Source organism: Anomaloglossus baeobatrachus, chromosome 5 (assembly GCF_048569485.1).
Source record: "Anomaloglossus baeobatrachus isolate aAnoBae1 chromosome 5, aAnoBae1.hap1, whole genome shotgun sequence".
Lineage (NCBI taxonomy): Eukaryota > Metazoa > Chordata > Amphibia > Anura > Aromobatidae > Anomaloglossus > Anomaloglossus baeobatrachus.
Window position 1 is genome coordinate 341,835,472 of NC_134357.1, and position 12,206 is coordinate 341,847,677.

At 50.8% G+C, this 12,206-nt stretch overlaps 1 protein-coding gene across 1 annotated transcript in view; it reads left to right on the plus strand.

Moving 5' to 3' along the window:
- TOP1 (DNA topoisomerase I) overlaps window positions 1-12,206 on the plus strand; it is a 139,083-nt gene that overhangs the window by 38,551 nt on the left and 88,326 nt on the right. The window contains exons 6-9 of the mRNA XM_075349860.1: window positions 2,202-2,297; window positions 2,398-2,473; window positions 3,549-3,646; window positions 3,748-3,863. Of these exons, the coding sequence (XP_075205975.1) occupies window positions 2,202-2,297; window positions 2,398-2,473; window positions 3,549-3,646; window positions 3,748-3,863 (386 nt within the window). The remainder of the gene's footprint in view (window positions 1-2,201; window positions 2,298-2,397; window positions 2,474-3,548; window positions 3,647-3,747; window positions 3,864-12,206) is intronic.

Genomic DNA, 12,206 nt, shown 5'->3' on the forward strand with positions numbered 1-12,206 from the left:
TCTCAGTACCCTTAAAGGACAAGTTTCTGCCTTGTCAGTATTTTTCCAGAAGCGGCTGGCTTCTCTCCCTCAGGTCCATACCTTTCTTCAAGGTGTGGTACATTTGGTCCCTCCTTATCGCCACCCCTTAGATCCCTGGGATCTGAATCTGGTTCTCGGAGCTCTTCAGCTTCCTCCCTTCGAACCTCTGAGAGAAATCTCTCTTAAACGACTGTCCTGGAAGGTTGCCTTTTTAGTCGCCATTACCTCTATCACGCGAGTGTCCGAACTGGCAGCCCGTTCCTGTCGCTCACTTTACCTGATAGTCCATCATGATAAGGTGGTCCTTCGGCCTTCCCCCGCTTTTCTCCCGAAGGTCGTATCTTCTTTCCACTTAAACGAGGACATTGTGTTGCCGTCATTCTGCCCGGTCCCGGTCCACTCTTTTGAAAAAGCCTTTCACATTCTAGATCTCGTCAGGGCTCTGCAGATCTACATCTCCAGAACAGCGCAAGTCCAATGCCCTCTTCGTCCTCTCAGAAGGACACAAAAAGGGCAATCCGGCTTCTAATTTCTCGATGGATTAGGACTGCCATCTGTGAGGCTTACAAATCACGAGGTGTTGTTCCTCCTCAATCTGTGCGGGCCCACTCTACGCGAGCAGTGGTTTTTTCCTGGGCTATCCGCCATCAGGCTTCAACGGCCCAACTTTGCAAGGTCGCTACCTGGTCCAGTGTGCACACGTTTACAAAATTCTACAGAGTGCATACGCATGCTTCCGCGGATGCTGCTCTTGGAAGACAAGTCCTTCAGGCAGCAGTGGCCCATTTATAAGTGGCCACTGCTCGGTTTTTTTGACAGTGTTTTGATATATGTTCACTGCAGTTGCAGTTGTTAGTCAGCTCTTAGTCTGATGTTATACACTGTTAATAGTTCAGTTTCCACCCAGGGAACTTTGGGACGTCCCACTGTCTGTGTCCCCCAATGAAAAGGCGAGAAAAGAAATGACATTTTTGTGTACTCACCGTAAAATGTCTTCCGAGCCTTTCATTGGGGGACACAGCTCCCACCCTTGTGGTTTTGGTTGTCCTTCTACTGCTACTGCTTTTACACCAAACTGAGCTAGTTTCCTGCCTAGCTAGGGTATATGTTGTGGGGGGAGGAGCTAACACTTTTGCAAATCTAGTGTCACGCCTCCCTGGAGACACCATAATACCGACTGACTCTGTCCCCCAATGAAAGGCTCCAAGGAAGACCTTTTACGGTGAGTACACAAAAATGTCATTTTCTTCATCGTTCCTTTGGGAGACCCAGACCATGGGTGTTTAGCTTCTGCCTCCGGAGGACACACAAAGTACTACACTTAAAAGTGTAGCTCCTCCCTCTGAGCTTATACACCCCCTGTTAACCATTCCTAGTCAGTTTATCGCTTTGTGTTCAGGAGGTCATACATCCACACATGCATTCTCATCTGATTGTTTGACTTTTGGAAAGAGTTTTTCCTCAGCAACTATTAGTCATTTACAGTCATGTACAGGAGCATTTACAGTGTTCTGTGCTACATGATAGGATTCTAGTTAGAAAAACGGATGTCACTAGGATGGTCCATGTAACGTCCGTGTGACATCCGTTTTTTCCTCGCACCCATTAACTTGTATTGGTGAGTCTTGGACGTATTCTGGATCAATCGCAGAATGTTGCAACTTTTCTCGCATCCATAATCTGGATGCGAGAAAAGCTGACCAACTGCTCTCCCTCATTGACTAGCATTGGTCCGAGTGCAATGCAAGATTTTCTCGCATTGCACTCGTCCGTTTTTCACGCTCGTGTGAGCATACCCTAAAGCAAAACCTATGCAGGACGGAGAGAAGCTGACCTGCCTGTCTAACTTGTCTACAGAACAGCTTGGTCCCAGGCCCTGTAAGTGTGTTTCTTTTTCTCTGAAACACTGCAGCATTTCAGTCACTTACCCGGCTGTGATCATACAGCCAGTGCTTGATGCACGCTGTCTCTGGATTGGGCAGCATGTGTCCAGATGGCTGCTTCCCTTTAACTACTCTCCTTGTACAGTGATTGAACATTGGCATAAGGCTGGTAAATGTCTGAGATATGAGTTAGTGTCTTTGAGTAAATTTCTAATAGTAAGCTATTTTAGCTCTATCACTGCCTTATTGTAACCTGCTTTTTTTTTTTTTTTTCTTTTCTTTTTAAAAAAAAACTAGTCCTCCCCATATTAAGGATGAGCCAAACGATGACGGCTACACATTGTCTCCTAAGGAGCAGAACAAGGCGCTGAAGAGATCCAGGGATGACGAAGAGTATGTGGGGAGAAGGGAGCGCGCTCATAACTTATCTGTAGTGTAGGTGTGCACATTCTCAACAACACAGCATTCTCTAAACCACTAATCTCCTTTGCAGTTCTGACTACAAGCCCAAAAAAATAAAAACAGAAGATGTTAAAAAAGCCAAAAAACGAAAACCAGAAGAAGTGCAGGTAAGAAATGTAATGGTCTGTCTTAGAAGGGTTATGATTGTGCTATAAAATAAATGGCCATTAATCAATTTCCTGTTGCCACTCCCGTAGTCCCTACTCTTTCTGCAGCTATCATGTCACACATAAGTCATGGACAAACACCAAAAAGCAGGGTGCTGAGAGATATACAAGATTCCTAAACAAGACTTACACTAGTTAGACATGCACACACAAATGTAAGAAAAATAACCTTTTTTCAATACACAAATTGAGACACCGTTAAAAATGTCACTCACGTGAGCCCTGCAGCCAATAAGTCCTCAGCGTTGACATTCGCCTATATGGCATGTCAGCCAGATCCAGTGATTGGCTGCATTAGTCATTTGCGTACTCTGGAATTAAAGTGTGGCGTAAATTAGGTACTTTGTAACACTTTACCAAGTTTTGTCATATGCTAGAATATCCCTTAATGCTGCGTGATGCAGTGGATTCAGGAGCTGAGCCGAGCCCTCGCACTACAGGGCGGGTGCTGGCTGTGCTGTACAGCTGGTTGTTGTAGCCCCTTAAAATCTGCAGACAGCAGCATTTAATCAACAACCTCCTGCCCAGGTGACCGGTCCAGGCAGACATCTGCAACCCCATAAGAACAAAAAAAAACATTATAGCACGTTAAGGCTATGTGCGCACGTGTGCGCTCTGCACCGCACCTAAAAGGTGCGCTTCAGAGCGTAGCTGAACAGCTGCGTTCTGAAGCGCATGGTGCCGGCAGAGAACGTGCGCTCTACATGCTGCCTCTCCCTATAGACAGCATGCAAACCGCACGGAAGCAGTGACATGTCACTTCTTAGAACGCAGCGATTCGGGCAGCAGCCAAATCGCTGCGTTCTAAGATGCCACGTGCGCACGGCTCCTGCACAATCTCCATAGACTGTGCTGGGGACGCAGGACGCATGCAGTTACGCTGCGGTGCAGAACGCAGCGTAACTGCATGTAATACGCACACGTGCGCACATAGCCTAAAGAAAGGGAGTTTAAAAAAAAAGGGGGGGGGGGTCTTGAGGGGTTGGGTATAAGTTTTTCTGTTTATTACTCCTAGGATGTCAAACCTAAGAAAACAAAGGGCAAGGACAAAAGCCATGAGGGAGATGGCAAAAAGAAAAGGGTGAAGAAGGAGGAAGAGGAAAAATGGAAATGGTAATGATGCACCCAGCTTCTTCATTCTCTAGATACATCTGGCTGGCTCTCATGTTTTTGCTGGTATTCATTATCTTTTTTTTTTTTCTCTTTGCTCCCAGGTGGGAAGAAGAGCGTCACGCTGATGGTGTCAAATGGAAGTTCCTGGAACACAAAGGCCCGGTGTTTGCACCCCCCTATGAGCCTCTCCCAGAAAATGTGAAATTTTATTATGATGGTAATGATATTTCTCTGATACATAGTACTTTCTCTACATTTCACATTGTAGTCCTGTAGTCCAGAGTGCTGCGTCTTTGTAGCACTTCAGATGTGTTAAGTTGCTAAGGCTTGTTATATAAAATCAAAGATCTATGTACACTAATAGCTACAATCCGCAATCATTGATTTACCTATACCAGTTGTGCACTGTCCCGGAGTTTCTGGCTGTATTGATATTGGAACTAAACCAGCTTCTCAACATGCTCTCTGCTACTGGATTAGCTAACCCCTTAACTTGTCACATACACTTTCATCACAGGTCGTGCTCATGGTATATAGAGCAGGTTCAGTTTAGCTTGCTCTATACCATGTAAATGCTAGTTGTGTAAGATTGGCAAAATCTGCCTTTTAACAGCAGCAACCAGACCTGCCTTCTATTGCCACTGAATAGCCATTTATATATCGCTATTAATCCTTGACCTTGGCATTTAAAGCACTCTAGCTTTATTTTATTTTTCTTCAGCGCTCTATTGGGAGACCCAGATGATTGGGGTATAGCTACTGCCCTCTGGAGGCCACACAAAGCACTACATTAAAAGTGCAAGGCCCCTCCCCCTCTGGCTATACCCCCCCCGTGGTATCACGGGTTCTCCAGTTTTAGCTTTGTGTGCGAAGGAGGTCAGACATTCCATGCATAGCTCCACAGATTTTAGTCAGCAGTAGCTGCTGACTATTTCGGATGGAAGAAAAGAGGACACATATAGTGTCCCCAGCATGCTCCCTTCTCACCCCTGGATGGTGTTGTAAGGTTGAGGTACCTATTGCTGGTACAGGGCTGGAGCCTGACATGCTGTTTTCCTTCCACATCCCCTGGTAGGGCTCTGTGGAAGTGGGATCCTGCCGGCCTCTCAGCTCTGACGCCGGGCTCCATCCACAGACCCATTAGAACCTGATGGAGACGGAGCAGGAGTACGATCAGGGACAGGCCCTGCATCATACAGGTACTCTGTGTCCCCGGCAGGCACAGACACACTCCGGGCTGGCTGGGTGTTGTAGTGCGCCGGGGACCGCAACGTTGGAGCTAGTGTCCCTACAGATTACTGGGGGATTGTTTGTGTATGGGAACGCAGCGCCGACCCCCTCTGGACCGGGCGGCGCTGCTGTGACTTGTGGTGCGCCGGGGATCCGCCGTCCGCGCTTTTACGGCGGCGGCGGTTATAAATTGAGTCCCCGGCTTTTTGGGCCTAGGACGCCGGCAGCTCCGATTCGTTCCCGCCCCCACCCTGTCATTCAGGGTAGGGGAGAGACGCTGTTCGCTAGCAGCGACGAGGGCTGGAGCCTGATTTACATGCTCCAGCCCTCACACTAGGCACAGAGGGAAGCAGGCTTCCCGCTCTTAGCCAGGAACGCCCAGGGCCCGCCCCCCTTCTCTCTCAGGACGCCGGCAGCCATTACATGCAGTCTGGCTGGAGGAAGGACGCAAGGCTCTGGGAGACCTGGACTAGGGGCTATCTGGCGACCACACACCCGCTTTTTAAGCGGGCGGTAAGCGGCTTTTCTGTGCTGGTCCCTCTAGTGCCTCACGGTGTATTGGTGTACTGTGTAGGATATAGAGATATTGTATTCTTGCACTGTAAGGTCGCTTCTGGCTGCATCTCCCAGATCACTCTGTGGAAGCAACAACATGCCATCCTCAAAACGCAAGGCTGCCAAGGCTAGGGCTGTGTATACTGCGGGTGCTGCATGTGGGGCTAATCTACCAGCAGGCTCCGATGACCCCCATTGTGTGCAATGCTCCGACCCGGTGCTGCTTCGCCAGCCGGAGTCAGGAGGGAGAGTGACCCAGGCTGAGACGCCTGTAAGTCCTGCCCCGGTGACAGGGACAGACTTTGCAGTTTTTGCTGATAATATGTCTGTCTCTATGGCAAAAATACTTGAAACCTTGCAATCTATGCATGGGGCTCAGTCTTTGGGCACGGCGAGGCCTCTGTCCTCAGGTCCCCCTCACTTGGAATTAATCCAGCCCACAGGGGAGTCCCCGGCTTCACAGGCCGAGGATTATGAGTCAGATGATAGCCCCAGCCACCCTAAGCGAGCTCGCTGGGAAAGACCCTCGACGTCATCACACTGCTCAGGGTCTCAGCGCAATCAGTCTCCCTGTGATGTGTCTGATGAGAGTGATCAGGAATCCATTCCTGGAACCCCTCTCAACCTGGATACCCCTGATGGGGATGCCATGGTAAACGATCTTATCTCAGCCATCAATAGGCTGTTGGATATTTCTCCCCCAGCCCCTTCAGCAGAAGAGGCGGCTGCGGAGCAGGAGAAGTTTCGTTTCCTTTATCCCAAGCGTAAATTGAGTGCTTTGTTGGATCACGCTGACTTCAGAGAATCAATCCAGAAGCACGACGCTCACCCAGAAAGGCGTTTCTCTAAACGATCTAAAGATACGCGTTTCCCTTTCCCCCCTGAGGTGGTCAAGCGCTGGACACAGTGTCCAAAGGTAGACCCCCCGATTTCCAAACTCGCAGCTAGGTCCATAGTTGCAGTGGAGGATGGCGCTTCACTTAAAGATGCCAATGACAGACAGATGGACCTTTGGTTAAAATCTGTCTATGAAGCTATCGGCGCGTCGTTTGCTCCGGCATTCGCAGCCGTATGGGCACTCCAGGCTATTTCAGCTGGCTTAGCAAAAGTGGATGCTATCATACATCCAGCAGTGCCGCAAGTGGCGCACCTTACCACGCAGATGTCGGCGTTTGCGTCTTACGCTATCAATGCGGTCCTAGAATCTACCAGTCGCACCTCAATGGCGTCCGCCAATTCGGTAGTTTTGCGCAGAGCCTTGTGGTTAAAGGACTGGAAAGCAGATGCTGGTTCCAAAAAATGTTTAACCAGTTTGCCTTTATCTAGAGATAGACTGTTTGGCGAGCCATTGGCTGATATCATTAAGCAGTCTAAGGGTAAAGACTCCTCTTTACCACAACCCAGAACAACCAAACCTCAGCAGAAAAAGTGGCAGCAGAGGTTTCAGTCCTTTCGAGGTTCGGGCAAGACACCATTTACCTCGTCCAAAGGGACTCAGAGGACGCAAAGAAACTCAGATTCGTGGCGGGCTCACACGCGCCCCAAGAAAGCAAATGGAGGTACCGCTTCCAAAGCGGCTACCTCATGACTTCCAGCCCCCTCCCTCCGCATCGCCGGTCGGGGGCAGGCTCTCCCGCTTTTCCGGCATTTGGATGTCACAGGTCAAAGACCGGTGGGTGACGGACATTTTGTCTCGCGGGTACAGAATCGAGTTCAATTCTCGTCCTCCAGCTCGGTTCTTCAGAACCTCCCCACATCCAGACCGAGCAGATGCTCTGCTGCAGGCGGTGGGCTCCCTAAGAGCGGAAGGAGTGGTGATCCCAGTCCCTCCTCAGGAACAAGGGCAAGGGTTTTACTCCAATCTCTTTGTGGTTCCAAAAAAGGACGGCTCGTTCCGTCCTGTTCTGGACCTAAAACGGCTCAACAAACATGTGCACGCCAGGAAGTTCCGGATCCACCAGGACAAGGTAGTGCTGCGCCCTATTCCGGAGTTTCTCCCTAAAGTCGTATCCTCTTTTCATCTTAATCAGGATATATCCTTGCCTTCGTTTTGTCCTCATCCGGTTCACCGGTATGAAAAGGACTTACGTTTGCTAGATCTGGTGAGAGCACTCAGAATCTACATTTCCCGCACGGCGCCCATGCGCCGTGCCGATGCACTTTTTGTCCTTGTCGCTGGTCCGCGCAAGGGGTTGCAGGCTTCTAAAGCCACCCTGGCTCGATGGATCAAAGAACCAATTCTAGAGGCCTACCGTTCTGCGGGGCTTCCGGTTCCTTCAGGGCTAAAAGCCCACTCAACCAGAGCCGTGGGTGCGTCCTGGGCATTACGTCACCAGGCTTCGGCTCAACAGGTGTGCCAGGCAGCTACCTGGTCCAGTCTGCACACTTTCACCAAGCATTATCAGGTGCATACCTATGCTTCGGCGGATGCCAGCTTAGGTAGAAGAGTCCTGCAGGCGGCAGTGACACCCCCGTAGGGGAGGGCTGTTTTGCAGCTCTAACATGAGGTATTTCTTTACCCACCCAGGGACAGCTTTTGGACGTCCCAATCGTCTGGGTCTCCCAATAGAGCGCTGAAGAAGAAGGGAATTTTGTTACTTACCGTAAATTCCTTTTCTTCTAGCTCTTATTGGGAGACCCAGCACCCGCCCTGTTGTCCTTCGGGATGTTTTTTTGTTGTTTGCGGGTACACATGTTGTTCATGTTGAACGGTTTTTCAGTTCTCCGATGTTATTCGGAGTTAATTTGTTTAAACCAGTTATTGGCTTCCTCCTTCTTGCTTTGGCACTAAAACTGGAGAACCCGTGATACCACGGGGGGGGTATAGCCAGAGGGGGAGGGGCCTTGCACTTTTAATGTAGTGCTTTGTGTGGCCTCCAGAGGGCAGTAGCTATACCCCAATCGTCTGGGTCTCCCAATAAGAGCTAGAAGAAAAGGAATTTACGGTAAGTAACAAAATTCCCTTCTTTTTGGGGGGGGGTTTCCAAGCGCTGGAGTGGTGCTTTAAACATTAGCCCCCTTTCATATACTACATTTCTGGTGTCTTCGCCTCTGACTCCACTCCGGTCCTACAGCGCCATCTTGTGACTGGAAGTTCTCACTGATCTGAAGTTGCGTCACCAGCTCACAATGGAAGTCTATGAGAACCCGAACGTGGCTCTCGTATAGCTGCATTGATTAGTGACCTCCCAGAGCACTCCATGAACCACTGAAGAGCGCTTGCAGGTCACAAGTTGCTGAGACTGACCAGAGCGGCAGCAATAGAAAGTGTACCTGCTGTAAGGTGAGTATATAGCGGGTGTCAGGGGACTTAGATTGGAGGCACCACACCAGCTGTGCCATAAGAAAACAAACAAAAAAATGCTGGAGTGGTGCTTTAAAGGGAACCTGTCACCGCTTTTTTGGCCTATAAGCTGCTGCCACCACCACCAGGCTCTTATATACAACATTCTAACATGCTGTATATAAGAGCCCAGGCCGCTGTGAGAACATAAAAAACACTTTATAATACTTAACGGTCGCTCGGTTGGCCAGTTGGGCGTCTCCGTTCTCCGGTGCTGCCTCTTTCGGCCACCTTCATCCTCCTTGCTCAGGACCTGAATGCCGGCGAGTGTGGATGACGTCAGATGTGTCCTACACCGCGGCTAGAGAAGGAGGACTAAGATGGCTGAAAAACGGCACCGGCATCGGAGAACGGAGACTCCCATCTGTCCAACCGAGCGAGCGTTGAGAGGATAGAGGGAGATAAATCCCTTTCTCCCCTCCTCCTCAGCGCCGGCCCGCCCCCTGCAGCTGTGGTCTGATTGCACCTCAATCGCAATGACACTCGGCTCCTGCTGTGCTGCCAGCGTGAGTAGTGTGTCATTCGAGGATCGCAGTGGTCCCCGTGTAGCCCCAGCCTTAGCTAGAGTGTTTAGACATGGTGTGTAAATGTGGATTTTTGTTAGAGCAATTCACAGCTTCTAAGAGTGCACATGATAGACAGTTAAAGCGGCACTGCAGGATGGTGTTTGAGAGAAGCAAACCAAGGTATTGGAATATGATACAAAGATTCAGAATCTTGCATTGTCTGAAGGCTAACGAAAAGCAACATCAGGCAACCTCACATTTCCTGGAGTAATATTACAAAGTGCAGATAACCAATACAAACATGTATAGATACTGAGTCGTTAGTGTAATTTTATCTCCTAACAAGAATTGTGAAGGCAGCATTGTACTATAATATAGACTAATATTAGTGGACAGTATTATAGATCTGCATTGGGAGGATCGCTCAACAATGGTGTTAAAAAAAAAACACCTAGTCTGTTTTCATCCACTGCCGCAAAATGATTCTTATTTCTTACCGCAAGTCAGTGAGATCAGACACCAGGATGGCACTAGTGGCTTTCGTTATTTAGGACTGCCCATAGCTTTGTAGCCCTTGTATCGTATCTATCCTCACAGCAGTCATTAGCTTTTAAAGCAGGTCCACCTAAAAACTGAGTTCCAAACTTTGTGTGTGTTAAATATATCCTAAATACCAAAAACTGCATTTTCTTTGTCGCTCCATTGGGAGACCCAGACAATTGGGTGTATAGCTTCTGCCTCCGGAGGCCACACAAAGTATTACACTTTAAAAGTGTAACCCCTCCCCTCTGCCTATACACCCTCCCGTGCATCACGGGCTCCTCAGTTTTATGCTTTGTGTGGAAGGAGGCACACATCCACTCATGTATTCTCATATTAGTTATATCGGTTGGAAGAAAAGTGGGCCCCCACGGGGCCCCCGGCATGTTCCCTTCTCACCCCACTACGTCGGCGGTGCTGTTAAGGTTGAGGTACCCATTGCGGGTACAAAGGCCGGAGCCTCATGCCGTTTTCCTTCACCATCCCTTAGCGGCTCTGGGAGAAGTGGGATCCTGACCGGTCATCCAGTTACTGGGACCGTGCTCCCTCCGCAGCCCCTGTGGGAATCTGCCGGACAGGAGTCTGTTTATCCTCAGGGACCGGGCCCTGCATCTCTAAGGTACTCTGTGTCCCCATGGGGGCTGTGCATGGAGCGCCTTCATCCCGGACGCTGCAGCAGCTGCTGATTTGAGAAGACCGGCGGACTTCCGCGCCGACCGCGCCTGCTTGTCGGCCGCGGTCTTAAATTTAGTCCCCGGCTTCATTGCGGCCTAGTAGCAAAAATCCCGCCCCCGGGTCTGCCAGTCCGGGGTAAGGGCGGGACGGCCGGCCTGACGTCGGTTGTGAGGTCCGGAGCATCCTGTATGTTTCCTCCCCCCTCACTGATCACTGTGGGGACCCCAGATTCCCGCACTTTTTTTTAGCGCCGCCCACGGCTCCACTCCTCCCCAGAGAGCTCCGGCAGCCATTTTTCTTTGTCGCTCCATTGGGAGACCCAGACAATTGGGTGTATAGGCTATGCCTCCGGAGGCCGCACAAAGTATTACACTAAAAGTGTAAAGCCCCTCCCCTTCTGCCTATACACCCCCCATGCTCCCACGGGCTCCTCAGTTTTTTGCTTTGTGCGAAGGAGGCAGACATGCACGCATAGCTCCACAGATTAGTCAGCAGCAGCTGCTGACTATGTCGGATGGAAGAAAAGTGGGCCCATATAGGGCCCCCAGCATGCTCCCTTCTCACCCCACTCTTGTCGGCGGTGTTGTTAAGGTTGAGGTATCCATTGCGGGTACGGAGGCTGGAGCCCACATGCTGTTTTCCTTCCCCATCCCCCTTAGGGCTCTGGGTGAAGTGGGATCCTAACGGTCTCCAGGCACTGAGACCGTGCTCCATCCACAGCTCCTGAGGACCCTGCTGGATAGGAGCCGAGTATCGTTCAGGGACATGGCCCTGCTACTTTGAGGTACTCTGTGTCCCCGTGGGGACCGCGCACAGCAACACTCCAGCATTGCTGGGTGTGCTAGTGCACCGGGGACCGCGGCGCTGACCGCGTTTGTGCCATTATACACTGCAGCGTCGCTGAGTATGTTTGGGTATGGGGACTACCGCGCTGACCGCAGCTGCCATTGTTATTACTGAGGCGCGGCTGGGACTGTTAGTGCGCCGGGGACTCTGCGCCGGCCGCGCTTATACGGCGGCCGCGCTTATAACTCGAGTCATTGGCTTTTGGGCCTAGTCTCTTTTTCTTCCCGCCCCCAGCCCTGCCAGTCAGGGGAAGGGCGGGACGCTGTACAGCACGGCAGCACTGAGGGCTGGAGCATGCTTTGCATACTCCACCCCCCTCACTGTGCACAGTGGGGCACCAGTTCCCGCACTTTCTGGGTCACGCCCACGGCTCCCTCCTCTCCTCAGGACGCCGGCAGCCATTCCTGTCAGCTCCTCGGACGCTGCAGAGGGGAGACAAACTCTGGGGGACCCAGGCAGGGATTCTGGTGGCCACACAACCGCTTTAAGCGGGCGGTAAGCAGCACCTGAGGTGCTGGCCCCACTTGTGCAGAAGTGTAATTATAGTTTATATGTTTACAGGCTATACTTTACACTGTATGGTGCACAGTTGATTTCTGGCTATATACCCTGTTGTGTTGCTCAAAGGAGACAACAACATGGCGCCCACAAGAAGCAGGGGTGCCAAAACACAGGCTTACTATGCTGCCTGCGCCGCATGTACAACCTCGCTACCGGCAGGTTCCACTGACCCTCATTGTGTGCACTGCTCGGCCCCTGTGGCACTTACTCAGCCGGAGCCTCTGCTAAGGGGGGCCCAGGGGGAACAACCAGCTAACACTGTCCAGGTGACAGGGACGGAGTTTGCAGTTTTTACTGACAGACT